This window comes from Neomonachus schauinslandi, chromosome 11 (assembly GCF_002201575.2).
Source record: "Neomonachus schauinslandi chromosome 11, ASM220157v2, whole genome shotgun sequence".
Taxonomy (NCBI): domain Eukaryota; kingdom Metazoa; phylum Chordata; class Mammalia; order Carnivora; family Phocidae; genus Neomonachus; species Neomonachus schauinslandi.
Genome location: NC_058413.1, coordinates 11,869,133 through 11,884,959, shown reverse-complemented (window position 1 = coordinate 11,884,959; position 15,827 = coordinate 11,869,133). Strand labels below are relative to the sequence as shown.

Sequence of the window (15,827 nt, the reverse complement as noted above, 5' to 3'; positions counted from 1 at the left end):
TCCCTTCTGGATCTGTTTCTGTTCCTCAGTTTCTTTCTTCATTAGAGGTCCTATTTTCCTTTGCTGTTCATGCCTGGTGATTTTGTATTGGACATCCAGCTTTGTTAATTCCACATTTTGGGGTGCCAGAAATGTTTCAATTCTCATTGATCTTCTTAAGCTTTGCTGTAGTGCCCAGTCATGTGACTTGCAAACAGTTTGATCCGGCAAATGTTGCCATTCAACTTCCTCAGGTGGGACCAGGGCAGCCTTCAGTCTGGGGCTACTTTTATCCCACTATGGAGACAATACCTTCCTGAATACTCGACCTGATACCTCATGCATGGTGAAGTTTTCTAGTTTGGCTTTTGGGAGCAGAAACTATTCTCAGGCCTGAGTGAGCCTCAGAACTGTTCCACTTTTTCCTTTAAGTGGTTCTTCCCCTGGCTTCCAGTAGCTTCCTCACATGCATGGACTGACCGATACTCGGCTGAGATTTCAGGGGATACCCACTGCAGATCTCCGATCCTGTGTGTAGCTGTAGCTCTCTTCTCTCTAGTAGTCTGCCCTACAAACTCCAGCCACTTCGGCCTCCCATGACCCTGAGCTTGTCTTCTCAACCTAAGGAAACTGCCAGGCTCTGCTGTTTCCCTTCCCTGAGATATGGTCTGGAAACACTCCCCAGGCAGAAAGCTAGAGGTTCATGGGGATTACCTCATTTGATTTCTGTCTCTGAGAGGTAGGAGATCACTGTTCTGCACTGCCTGGGGCCCAGTGTTTGAAAGTTGTTTCATGTACCTTGTCTTTCCTTTGTTTTTAGTCATTGCAAGTGGGAGGGTAAATCCAACCTTGTTTCTCTGACTTGGCCACTAGCAGAAGCGAGTCATAGTTTCTTAGAAGTCATCATGAACTCCATGAAACCTGAAGAGAACAAGTCATTCACTGCTACAGAAAATGGCCGGGGTACCAGACCTGAAGAGTCACAGGTATGTCTGCTTTTTAACAACTCTTGGCTAGAGCAGCATACTCTAACCATAGTACGGTATTAGGATCCTGGAAGGGGATAAGCTCATAAAGAATGGCGGTTATAAACCCTTCCTCTGTGTTGTGGAAATTTTATATTTGGGAGATCACATCTATAAGTGCCTGTCAAAACTAAATGATAGTGTATGAATTAGCAGTGCAAAGTGCCTTGTTAGACAACAAGATCACTAACAAACACTGTAGATGCTTGATATCAGAAGGACAGACAGGCCAAAACAATTAAGCAGTTACTGCTTACTGAGAAATTAGTGTGTACCTGAAGTTACTCTTGCAATGTCCTGTGGATTATCTCATTCAACATTTAATAAAACAATAGATATTGTTATCATCCTTGTTTTAAAATTGAAGAAACTGAAACCCACTTTTCTTAAAGTTGCAAAAATGATGAACTTGAGGGTGAGGATTTGAATCCAAGCAGTCAGACTTCAGAGTCAGTTTTTGACCAACACAAAATATGCAAAATGATAATACTGACTCAAGATATAAACAAGTGTTTTGGAGTGCAGAGGGGAAAATGCTTCATTTGCACTCAAAATTTAGGCAGTATCACCTGAGAAAGATCTTACAGGATGAATAGAATTTCACCAGGGAAGTGTATCCAGCATGAGGAAATAGTGGGAGTCAAGTCATATGCACAAGAAAACATATCTGGGAGCAGTATAGTTAGACTTGATGGTGTGGAAAAATTCAAGAATGTGGCAGAAGATTACAGTAGGCTTTATTTCAATAAAAATAAAATAGGAAAAGCAAGCCTTTACACTTTTTAGAAAAAAAATAGAATAATTCTATGAAAGTTAATCTTATGACATAGAATGATTAATAAACGTGACAACAGAAAACTAAGGATTTCTTATCTGGAATGATGCCTGATGAGAATGAAAAAGCAAGCCAGATACTCCAAGAATATGTTTAAGACATATAATAAATAAGCAACGTGTGTCTGAATATAGAAAGGATTTTCAGTGATCAAAAGGAATATAGTCCAATAGAAAAACGGGCAAGAGACATGAACAGGCAGAAGCATGAAAAGGCGTTCAACTCCCATTAGTAAGTAAACTAATTAAGATGCCATTTCACACCCACAAGATTGGCAAATGTCGACAGTTGGGCAGTACTGACTTTGGATGAGGATGTAGATGTCCCACAGTGGAAGTACAAGGTGGTACAACCATTCTGTAAATAATATGGCAGTATTTAATAAAGGGAAGTATTCAGAGATCCTAAATTGGAGCAGTCCCACTCCTACCCCTGAGTGACATTTTTGCACGTGTACACCAGGAAACATTCAAGGATATTCACAGCAGGATGGAACCACTGTTTTTTTGTAGAAAAAACCTGGAAATGAATAAATGCAAAGGAAAAGGAAAGCACCATGAGAGGAAGAAACTCACTGTGCCTGAAACCAGACAACTCATTCAATTGCGCTGGCCTCCTAAATAAACCAAGCCCCTCTGTCCCTCCTGAGTTTACTCTCTCCAGCTTTATTCTTCTGTTCATATAGAATAGGTCCAAGACTTGAGACTCCACAAGAATTCCCATCCAAGTTCTAATGAATCCTGTGGTGTCATGTTTTTCACTTATGTCCTTGGTTTTGATTCCTGTTGCCATCGGATTATCAATACTTTTTCCCAGGCTATTGCCAACTGGTTCTATGTGTATATGTTTTTGAATATGTATATTTATGTGTATATGCCCATGTGTATTTACTTGTATATCTTTCCGATCCTGGGATTTATCAATCATTTTAGTATATTATGTATTTCCTTACTGCTGTTGAAACATGTACTGTATAGAACTAAACAGATACTTAATGGGAATTTTTGCAAGGTGATGTTTCAGCTGTCCAAGAGGTGCATTCAGTAGCTCCAGCTTTACTAGTAAGTAATGCAGATTTTAGAAACAGTCAAATTAAATGGCATCTCATCTATCAGTTGGTAGACATTTAAAATAATAGTACTGAAATCCTTTGGAGGAGTCAACCATTTGGTTGCTCTCTTTGGGCAGCAAGGGGCGAAGAAGCAGGATGAACTGGTACAATTTCTCTGGCAAGGAGCTGGGCAGCATAGATGTTGTGAAGTACATTATAACCTTAGTCTCAGTTTTTCTACAGCAGGGAATCTAGCCTAGGGAAATATTCAGATGTTGAGACAAAATGTTTTGTGTGTAGAAATGTTTGTCGTATTTAGAGTAGTAAAAACTTGGAAAGAATCTAAGTATCCAGCAAAAGAAGAATGGATTAGAAATTATTGTACAGTGAAATATCCTGTGGCCCCTCGAATTGTGTTTTCAGAGGTTGTTGAATGGCATGTATGTCATTAAATGTGTTTCATGACATGTCAGTCAATGGCAGATTGCTTAGTGATTTGTATGTGCATGTGAAATCATAGAAACAAATAAAACAACACGTAGAATGGTTATCTCTGGTGATAGAATAACTTGACTGGTATTTTTTCTCCATTATTCATTATCCATGTTATTATCCAATTTTTCTTCACAGTATCTATCAGTTTTATAATTAGAAAAACAGGAAACGTTATTATTAAAGGTGGTTCTTACTAAGTTTTTAATCTTTCCTTTTTTAAGGATGCTGTCATGAGGCAGACATGTCCTGGCACACCTGCTGCTCATTCTCTGTCTGACAGGAAAGAGCGTAGCAGTCCCATTAAGCTTAAAAGTGAAGTCAAGCAGGAAGCCTCTGTGGAAATTCAGAACCAAGACTTGAGCACCAGTAAAAAATGTTCTTTTACTTTTACCTTGAGTGAAAGCTCCAGGAAATTAGACCGTAGTGTGTTTACAACCCATGGTAAACTCACTGAGAATATCTACTCAGCCCTGAGAGCTAAGGCCAATTTCAGAGAAAGGATGGAGAATCATTTTAATAAGAACATCCTTGTTTATGAAGAGAAAACTATAGGCGGATATGTAAATTTAGGAATGCCTCTCAAGTGCCTACCTAAAGATTCCCATTTTAAAATAACATTTGGTCAAAGAAAGGGTAACCAGGAAGATGATCAGATGTTTCGCCAATGTGAAGATCCAAACATGGAATGCATTCTTTTTCACGTTGTTGCTGTTGGAAAGAATATAAAGAAGATTGTCAAGATCAAGGAACTTCATGAAAGAGGAAGTACACTTTGTATCTATGTGTTAAAGGGTGAGACTATCCAAGAAGCTCTAAGCAAGGATGGCTGATTTCGGTCCGACCTTGACAAATTTGAATGGAAAGTAATGGAAGATCATCAGAAAATTCATGAAAAGCAGTCCCTGGTGGATGAAGTATGTGGAAAAACCTTAGAAATGGACATTTTTAAGAAACATGTCAGGAGAGGTGCTCCTAAAAAAGTTAATCAGAATGAAAATGCCATTGATGAAATCGGTCCCCAGGATCAGATACAGTCTGAGATCAAAGAATACGAACCAGAGGCGGATGGGGAAACTGAAGTTGTAGAGTCCAACAGAGAAAAAATCGTCCCACCTCAGAGTCTAGGGCATGGTATTAAAGGTAAAAAACGACGCACAATTTCCAGAATAAGGGATTATTATAATAGTTTTAACAGAAAATACTGGAGGAACAACTCAAGACATAGGCAAAGGCCCCCTGTGGGTATGCTGCATGTTATTCAAGCTATCCCGAGGAAGGCAGCTAACCTCTGGCTAAAGAATTGCCAAATGCTGGACAAACATATAATGGATCAATATCCAAATTTTAATAAGGAGGCACTTTGGATGAGAAAGTATTTTCAGGATGAACGGAAGAGAACCAAACTGACAACCTTTCAACAATTCAACATATATAAAAAGTACTTTGGGAAAGTGACTGAAAATTCTACTTCAGTTGCAACCTGTGAAGATCTTATTCATCTTAGTAAGTCAGTTGGGTTCATGGCATGGGACAGTAATGGAAATGGAGGGAATGCTACTTGCTTTGTCTTCAATCATGGTTATATTTTCACCTGTCGACATGTAATACATCTTATGGTGGGAGAAGGCACAGATCCAAGTTTGTGGCCAGATATAATAAGCAAATGTGCAAAGGTAACTTTCACTTATAAAAGGTTCTGCCCTATCAATGTTGATTGGTATGACATTGAGCCATGGTTTGGAGTGTCTGATGGACCTCTAGATTATGCCATTCTAAAGCTAAGAAATAATGGAAATGGATTCCCTCCAGGCCTGTTTGAATGAATTTCCTCTCAAACACCTAGTGACTTGGTTTATTTAATTGGTCACCCAGAAGGCCAGGTCAAGAAGATAGATGGCTGTGCTGTGATTCCTCTAAACCGGCGGTTAGAGAGGTACCTAGAACAACACCAAGATGGGATGGTAGAACCCCATGCTGCCCCTTATAATGTTTTCTCCATGTTCACCCAAAGAAGTTTCCTACCAGAAGTTTGGAGCACTGACACCCTTAGCTATGATACCAGCTTTTCCAGTGGGTCCTCTGGCTCCCCAGTGTTTAATACATCTGGTGAATTGGTTGCTATTCATACTGTTGGGCATTTTTACAACCATGGAGGTAAAACCCAAGCCCTTATTGAATATGGCTATTCTATGTGTTCAGTTCTTTGTGACGTTAAACTTAAAAATGAGAGCTTTTATAAATTCTTAAATGAAGGGGAAAACAAGAACCATAACGAAGACCATAACAAACAAGAGTTGTCACTTCAAGATCATCAGATTGAATCCACGGAACATTAGAAAAATGTTTTCTAGAAACATTTTTTTCAAGAAAATATGCCAATAATTTAGAGTATTTGGGGCTGTTTCGTTAAAGTATAATGAATATTCTTTTAAATTAAAAAAGTTTTAGAGATCATGTGGATGTGCAGAACACATATAAGAGTTTAAGTAAATTCTGATTTTTTTTTTTTAATTTGAAGCTATCTCAAGCCTCTGTTATATACATACAAAGAATTTGGTATTTACCATCCTGAATGCTTAGGAGGATACATCCATCCCATCTTCCTAACTGGTAAGTTAACCCCATTCTCTGCATCACAAAATAATGGGTAAATAAACCTTTAGAGCAAAGGAAAAAAGATTTATTGTTCCTCTAAAACTCAAAATTCTTTGGTAATCTTAGTGTTTTTTCTCTTTTGTGTCACCTGTAACATCAGCCCCTGTTGCAAATGCCAACAGAAAATCCTAGCTTTTCTGTTCTTTCCTCTAGTTCTGCCCTTCTGTGGAGGATAGAAGCATGACTTGCTAAGTCTCCATGCCCACCCTCTCTTATCCATAGTCTAGGAAGCTAAAATAGAAATATTTCAGTCTAAGTTGCAAGTTAAGATTCAGGTATAAAATAGATGCACTTGCCTGTTATCTGGAAGATAGAGATAAGATGGAAACTCTTTTTTTCTCCATCTTCTGGCAGACTACGTCATAGACGTATTTACCCACTCCCCTAGATAGTCCAGAATTTCTGATTGATGTGCCTGTCTCCATCACATCAGGATGCAGCTTTTTGTGGTCTAGAGATGAATCCTACCATTCCCTTTCACCTTACTCACATACCCAATACAGCATAGTAGAGTATGGCCAGAATCCAACCACTTAAAATAAAATTTCTACTCAGAAAAGTGAGTGGAAAATACAACAGTGACTCCCATGGCAGTGATCAAATTCTCTTGTATCTATGGTGCTTTATTCCCCAGATCCCCTAAATGAATGGGCCCTGAATATCAATGTTTCTACGTGACCTGACCTCTAAGTCATAATTGATAGAATTTTTGATAGGCACAGGGTTCAAACTAAAGTTCTCTCCCATGATCCAGACCTAGAATATACAAATGCTAGTCAGTCTCGGACTGAGAACCTGTGAGTTCTGGAAGTATGCGGTGACTTTGCTTATAGAGAAACATAAACCTGACACTCCTTCTTGGTAGGATGGATGATGACCCCCAATGCTATCTAGGTCCTACTACCTAGAAGCTTTGAAAGTTAAATTATGTGGTAAAAGGGACTTTGCTGATGTGATTAAATAAGAATTTTGAGATGGGATGAATATGCTGACTTAACCCAAGTGGGTTCTGAGTGTAATCACAAGTGTCCATGTGAGAGGGACATGGAGAGAGATTTGAGTACAGAAGAGGAGAAGGTTGTGTGGGAAAAGCACACAAAGGAATGCCGGACCACAGCATAAGTCATAAAGGCAGCTTTTCCAAGCTAGAAAGGGCAGAAAATGGATTCTTTCCTCCAGACTCCAGAAGGAACTGTCTCCCAACCAAACTCCGGAAGAAACTGATGCTGACACTTTGCTTTTCCTCTCCTAAGATCCATTTTGCCTTTCTGACCACCAGATATGTAAGATAATAAATTTTGCTGCTTTAAGCCATTAAATTTGTGGTGATTTGTTACAAGAACAATAGGAAACTAATATAGAACAGATAGAAAAGTCATGCTGGAAATATGAAGTTAAGCCACACAACTCAACCTATCCAGCCCTCTGATAAAAGGCTAATCAGAAAAATGAAACTTTCGGGGTTCCTGGGCGGATCAATCAGTTAAACATCTGCCTTTAGCTCAGGTCAAGATCCTGGGGTCCTGGAATCAAGCCCCGCATCAGACTCCCTGCTCAGCGGGGAGTCTCATTCTCCCTCTGCCCTTCCCCCTGGTCAGGCTTGCGCTCGCTCGCTCTCTTTCTCGTACACACACAATCTTAAAACGTATATTTATTTTCTTTTTGGGAATAAATAAAATCCTTCCAATAAAATCTTAAAAAGGAAAAGAAAACCAAATGTTCACTGATGGCCACATAATTTAGTTCAGTAGAGTATCTCAAAACTCTTGAGAGGGCACCCAGGATCAAAAACTGAACTTTTGGGGCACCTGGGCGGCTCAGTTGTTATGCATCAGCCTTTGGCTCAGGTCATGATCCCAGGGCCCTGGGATCGAGCCCCGCATCGGGCACCCTGCTCAGCGGGAAGCCTGCTTCTCCTTCTTCCACGCCCCCTGCTTGTGTTCCCTCTCTTGCTGTCTATCTCTCTGTCAAATAAATAAATAAATAAATCTTAAAAAAAAAAAAAAAACAACTGAACTTTTGAAAGGTCCTTTGGAATATTTTGTCAGAGGAAATGGACAATAGCAGAGGAGACACGTTTCAAAATAGACTTTTAATTTTAAAGCATAGAAGCATGAAAAAGCAGGATTCTTTCATGAAAGAAGACTTCAAAGTGGCAAATGTTGCTTTGAAAGAGCTATCCTGGCACTAATGATTGACATTGGATGATTTTAATTCTGAGAGGTCTCTCACCATAAAGACAAAACATAACACCAAAGTTCAAGCTTCCATTTTTCTGTAATATGGAGGACAAAATATTATACAAGGGTGGGTTAAGTAATGCATGGACCCGAAATCATTGGATGTTTTTGTGCTAATACACATTATCAGATTTGTGTTTGAAAATGGTATTTTTTTCACTGATAAGAAAGGCTTGAAATGGACAATAGCACTAAGTAATATTTCTTGGCAGTGCATTTCCATCAATGCCAGCCATGAGGAATAGCATTAAACCCCACATTTCTCAGTGCATGACATTTTTCTTCTTTATCATTTGCCACCGCCAAATAAAACGGCATTTTTTCTGAATAAAATACTTTATAAAATGAAAACGATTTTCTTCATGTAGCCTTGGTCTCGGTATGTGGGGACAGTGTAACCCATTCTCATCTCACAAGACTGTTCCATCACAGTCCAAGAGATAGGGTCCCCCTCTGGACCCAGCACACCAAATCCTGGAAAATTCTGGAGGCAGCGTTCAATGTATTTTAAGCTCCTATCATTTTTTCAAAAGTTCCACTGCTCATCCACAAGCCCTGCGTGGAGGCATCCAAGAAGATGTTCTGAAAGCTTCCTTTCCTGTCAACAAAAGAATGTGCATTCATGGGGCGCCTGGGTGGCTCAGTTGGTTAAGCGACTGCCTTTGGCTCAGGTCACGATCCTGGAGTCCTGGAATCGAGTCCCGCATCGGGTTCCCTGCTCGGCAGGGAGTCTGCTTCTCCGTCTGACCCTACCCCTCTCATGCTCTCTCTCTCTCTCTCATTCTCGCTCTCAAATAAATAAATAAAATCTTTAAAAAAAAAAAAAAGAATGTGCATTCATTCAGCCAACATTTATAGAACACCAGGATTGCAGAAAATAAATATGACATCAGCCCTTTTCCTTGAGGATCCCACAGCCTAGCAGAAGAAACAGATGGACAAAAACTACTAATTCTTTGTCTGCTTCAAAATGTTCCTGAACAATTAAGAGGGAGATAACCCTATGTGCTTTATGATACATTTCATAGCAGAAAGTGAGTGTCATATATTGTAGTACGTCTCAAAGAATTCCCATCATATAACCCGAGGAAGAAGAAAATAAGCATATGTCTTAAGAGTGCAGAGATATGGATAGACCAGAACAGTCTTCAATTTTGTTTGAAGATGCATTCTGAAACACGTGGATTTTGAATTTTTCACAAAATATCTAAATATATAAGATAATATATCTTTCAACAGATATTTCAATAAAATGTATATCACAGGAAGATGAGAGCCATGTTGATCTTATGGCTTCATGTGTCCCAAAGCCCATCACCACATGCCTCTAGGGAAGTGCCAAAAATGCAATTTAAGAAGCACCAATATAGGAAAAGGAACATTGGACTTTTTGGTGATAACAATTAGGATTTAATCCTGATTCTCTCACTGGACAAGTTATCTGAGACTGAGTCTTCTTATGTGCAAAATCAGAATGACATCCTCTGTAGGTAGAGGAAGTTGGAACAGGTGGAAGAGAGAGCCCAAAGAAGTTTCACCTCTCCCCAGGGAGGAGGAGTTTTCCAGAATTGGTCAGTTTCAAGGTCACTTCTTGTCTGCCAGTGGGTGGGGGTTACTAGGCACCGGAATGTCCACAGGTGGGTGAGGTCTCCTTTTGCTCTCTGCCTGCCTGACCTCTGGCTCTGTTTCACCAAAGATCTCAGGCATCCTCACATGCCCTTCTCTTGTAGCAGAGTCAAACCTAGGTTGACAAGATATCAAGATAGCATGTGCGTTTAGAGGAAAGAAAGAATTGCCTTAGGGCAGGTACTCCATTCCACATTTTCAGAGTTATATTATTATTAAGATTCTCATGGGAACACAGCTGGGCCACAGCAAGAATTGATTATTGTTGGCTCTCTTGGCTAAATCAGTTGTACTTCTGAGTAGATAGACTTTGTTTCTTTTCTTTTCTTTTCTTTTTTGAATTAGCAATGTAATTATAGAGCATAAGTGGATATTAATGGAAATTAATTCTATTTCTTTGAACCCTATTATCCAGTTATACCCTTCTCTAAAGGCTACCAGTGATGTGATATATTTATGTAACCTTCCAGCAGTATTCTGTGCAATTTTAGATGTGTACATACTGTGATAGCATACTGTAAATGTGATTCTGTCCATTTTATTTGTTGTTCTTGTTTTCCACTTAGCAATACATTTTAGAATTCTTTCCTTATTAGTTCATATAACCTGCTTCATTCTTTAATGGCTACATATTATTCCAATATGTGGATTATACCATAACGAATGGACCTGTGTTCCTATTGATGGACACGTCTCATGTTATGCTCTCACATATTGAATTCATCAAAGACTTAAAATCCAATTTGGGAATATCTTCCATTTTTATACATATTATTTTACCCAACTATTTCAATTCCAGGACTCATCTTCCAGAAATACTTTTACAACTTGTGTAATGATCTGTTTATGAAGACTTTTGCAGAATTTTTGTTCTTAGGAAGAGCTGAACATAAATCAAAAGTGTGCTAGTATGGAAATACATAGCTGTACATCTCCCCGTTTTAATTAATTAATTAATTTTTAATTTTATTATGTTAGTCACCATACAGTACATCAGTTTCTGATGTGGTGATCCACGATCCATTGTTTTCGTATAACACCCAGTCCTCCATGCAGTACGTGCCCTCCTTAATACCCATCACTGGGGTAACCAATCCCCCCTCCCCCTTCCCCTCTAAAACCCCGTTTGTTTCTCAGAGTCCATAGTCTCTCATGGTTCATCTCTCCCTCTGATTCCCATCCCCTTCATTTTTCCCTTCCTTCTCCTAATGTCCTCCATGCTATTCCTTATGTTCCACAAATAAGTGAAACCATATGATAATTGACATTCTCTGCTTGACTTATTTCACTTAGCATAATCTCTTCCAGTCCCATCCATGTTGATGTAAAAGTTGGGTATTCATCCTTTCTGATGGCTGAGTAATACTCCATTGTACATATGGACCACATCTTCTTTATCCATTCAACTGTTGAAGGGCATCTTGGCTCTTTCCACAGTTTGGCTATTGAAGACATTGCTGCTATGAACATTGGGGTGCATATGGCCCTTCTTTTCACTACATCTGTGTCTTTGGTGTAAATACCCAGGAGTGCAATTGCTGGGTCATAGGGTAGCTCTATTTTTAATTTTTTGAGGAAACTCCACACTGTTTTCTGAGTAGCTGTACCAACTTGCATTCAGACCAACAGTGTAAGAGGGTTCCCCTTTCTCCACAACCTCTCCAACATTTGTTGTTTCTTGCCCTGTCCATTTTTGCCATTCTAACTGGTGTAAGGTGGTATCTCAATGTGGTTTTGATTTGAATTTCCCTGATGGCTAATGATGATGAACATTTTTTTGGTAAACCACTGGCCAGACTTATCCAAAAGAGAAAGGACCCAAATTAATAAAATTATGAATGAAAGGGGAGAGATCATGACTAACACCAAGGAAATAGAAACAATTATTAGAAATTACTATCAACAACTATATGCCAATAAACTGAGCGATCTGGATGAAATGGAGGCCTTCATGGAAACCTATAAGCTGCCAAGACTGAAACAGGAAGAAATTGACAACCTGAATAGGCCAATAACCAGTGATGAGATTGAAGCAGTGATCAAAAACCTCCCAAAAAACAAGAGTCTGGGGCCTGATGGATTCCCTGGGGTATTCTACCAAACATTCAAAGAAGAAATAATACCTATTCTCCTGAAGCTGTTTCAAAAAATAGAAACAGAAGGAAAACTTCCAAACTCATTCTATAAGGCCAGCATTACCTTAATCCCCAAACCAGGCAAAGACCCCATCAAAAAGGAGAATTTCAGACCAATATCCCTGATGAATATGGATTCCAAAATCCTCAACAAAATCCTAGCTAATAGGATCCAACAATACATTAAAAGGATCATCCACCACGACCAAGTGGGATTTATCCCCGGGATGCAAGGGTGGTTCAACATTCACAAATCAATCACTGTGATAGAACACATTAATAAGAGGAGGGAGAAGAACCATATGGTCCTCTCAATTGATGCAGAAAAAGCATTTGACAAAATACAACATCCTTTCCCGATTAAAATTCTTCAGAGTGTAGGGATAGTGGGAACATTCCTCAAGTTCATAAAATCCATCTATGAAAAACCCACAGCAAATATCATCCTCAATGGGGAAAAGCTGAGAGCCTTTCCCTTAAGATCAGGAACACGTCAAGGATGCCCACTCTTGCCACTATTGTTCAACATAGTACTAGAAGTCCTAGCAACAGCAATCAGACAACAAAAAGAAAAGTATTCAAATTGGCAAAGAAGAAGTCAAACTCTCTTTTCACAGACGACATGATACTTTATGTGGAAAACCCAAAAGACTCTACCCCCAAATTACTAGAACTCATCCAGCAATTCAGTAATGTGGCAGGATACAAAATCAATGCACAGAAATCAGTTGCTTTCTTACACACTAACAACACAACTGTGGAAAGAGAAATTAGAGAAATGATGCCATTTACAATAGCACCAAAAACCATAAGATACCTCGGAATAAACCTAACCAAAGAGGTAAAGGATCTATACTCTAGGAACTACAGAACACTCATGAAAGAAATTGAAGAAGACACAAAAAGATGGAAAAATATTCCAAGCTCATGGATCAGAAGAATAAACATTGTTAAAATATCTATGCTACCCAGAGCAATCTACACCTTCAATGCCATCCTGATCAAAATTCCAATGACATTTTTCAAAGTGCTGGAACAAAGAATCCTAAAATTTGTATGGAATCAAAAAAGACCCCGAATCGCCAAGGAAATGTTGAAAAAGAAAAACAAAGCTGGGGCATCACGTTGCCCGATTTCAAACTGTATTACAAAGCAGTGATCACCAAGACAGCACGGTACTGGCACAAAAACAGACATATAGACCAATGGAACAGAATAGAGAACCCAGATATGGACCCTCAACTCTATGGTCAAATAATCTTCAACAAAGCAGGAAAAAACATGCAATGGAAAAAAGACAGTCTCTTCAATAAATGGTGCTAGGAAAATTGGACAGCCACATGCAGAAGAATGAAACTCGACCATTCTCTAAAACCATTCACAAAGATAAACTCAAAGTGGGTGAAAGACCTCAATGTGAGACAGGAATCCATCAAAATCCTAGAGGAGAACATAGGCAGTAACCTCTTTGACATCGGCCACAGCAACCTCTTTCAAGATACATCTCCAAAGGCTAGTGAAACAAAAGCAAAACTGAACTTTTGGGACTTCATCAAGATAAAAAGCTTCTGCACAGCAAAGGAAACAGTCAACAAAACAAAGAGGCAACCCACAGAATGGGAGAAGATATTTGCAAATGACACTACAGATAAAGGGCTGGTATCCAAGATCTATAAAGAACTTCTCAAACTCAACACCCAAAAAACAAATAATCAAATCAAAAAGTGGGCAAAAGATATGAAAAGACACTTCTCTGAAGAAGACATACAAATGGCTAACAGACACATGAAAAAATGTTCCTCATCATTAGCCATCAGGGAAATCCAAATCAAAACCACATTGAGATACCATCTTACACCAGTTAGAATGGCAAAAATGGACAGGGCAAGAAACAACAAATGTTGGAGAGGTTGTGGAGAAAGGGGAACCCTCTTACACTGTTGGTGGGAATGCAAGTTGGTACAGCCACTTTGGAAAACAGTGTGGAGGTGCCTCAAAAAATTAAAAATAGAACTACCCTATGACCCAGCAATTGCACTCCTGGGTATTTACACCAAAGACACAGATGTAGTGAAAAGAAGGGCCATATGCACCCCAATGTTCATAGCAGCAATGTCTTCAATAGCCAAACTGTGGAAAGAGCCGAGATACCCTTCAACAGATGAATAGATAAAGAAGATGTGGTCCATATGTACAATGGAATATTACTCAGCCATCAGAAAGGATGAATACCCAACTTTTACATCAACATGGATGGGACTGGAGGAGATTATGCTAAGTGAAATAAGTCAAGCAGAGAATGTCAATTATCATATGGTTTCACTTATTTGTGGAACATAAGGAATAGCATGGAGGACATTAGGAGAAGGAAGGGAAAAATGAGGGGGTGGGGATTGGATGGAGAGATGAACCATGAGAGACTATGGACTCTGAGAAACAAACGGGGTTTTAGAGGGGAAGGGGGAGGGGGGATTGGTTAGCCCAGTAATGGGTATTAAGGAGGGCACGTACTGCATGGAGCACTGGGTGTTATACGAAAACAATGGATCGTGGATCACCACATCAGAAACTAATGATGTATTGTATGGTGACTAACATAACATAATAAAATTTAAAAAGAAAGAAAGAAACTAAAGCCCAGAGCTGTAGCTAGACCTCAGGGCTCCTGGGTGATCTTTCTACAATTCCACAGAAAGTGCCATAACACATTGGTGAAACAAATCTCCCCATGTCCATTTGATTCAAATCGGGCCAAGAATCTGAGAAACAGAAATCTTCAGCTGTCCAGATGTAAACAAAGAACAATGAATCTTTTCAGAGAAACTGTTCCAGGGGACCCTGATGTCCCTGGGCATTGAAACACTTGCTCTAATGTATTGCCATAGGATCAGTAGTATTTTCAGGCATCATGAAAGGATGCAGTCTTCCAGAAAAGATGTTAAAGACCATATTATGTGTAGTTGCTTTTTCCTGAGGAACAAAATCATAGGAAGGAAAAATTTTTGATCAGAGATGAAATTACCTAAGTATAAATTGTCAAAATCTACACACTGGAATTATACCCTAGCAACCTTAAAAATAGAGCAAACCCTTTCACTGAATAATGCCACCTTTAGAAATTCATCCCAAGGAAGCAATAATAGATATCTATAGAGATATAAATATACAGAAATTCATTGCAGTATTATGATTCTGGAAATTTAGAAATGATCCTAAAATGGTGTGCCTGGCTGGCTCAGTCAGAGCATGTGACTGTTGCTCTTGGGGTTATGAGTTCAAGCCCCATGTTGGGTGGAAAGATTACTTAAATTAATAAAACTTAAAAAAAAATAGAAATGATCCAAAATCCATTATAGAGGAGTGCTTAAATTAATGGTGGCATATCCAAATAAGGGATTACCGGACAGCCATGAAAATGATGTCTTCAAAGTGTGCTTAATGACAGAGGAAAATTTCCATGTTAGTAACTCAGGAAAACATCTACTATAATCCCAAACGAGTAATATAAAGATGGATAGATAAACGGTCATGCATGTATATGTATGTGTGTTTATACCCACCTCAAAGTCTTTCTGAAACAAAATAGTATGTAAATAAGATATGCATATGAACTTTTTCCCAGTCTTATATACATGAATATCTGACTATATGCTAAGGTATATATGATACTTAAAGTCATTGATAAGACTAGCCATGTTTTCTAAAAACCAACAAATACAAGAAATTCAAAGCAATCTTGAAGGCTTAGAGTGAAGCCATCAATTTATTTTTATTCATAACAATCCC

The 15,827-nt window shown here is 38.9% G+C and overlaps 1 protein-coding gene across 1 annotated transcript; it reads left to right on the top strand.

Annotated features, from left to right (window-relative positions):
* Positions 1–884: 884 nt before the first annotated feature.
* Positions 885–5,721, top strand: FAM111B (FAM111 trypsin like peptidase B). The gene is given in 2 exon segments (XM_021685224.1): positions 885–965; positions 3,607–5,721. Coding segments are annotated over 2 exon segments (2,196 nt in total).
* The last annotated feature ends 10,106 nt before the right edge of the window (positions 5,722–15,827 follow it).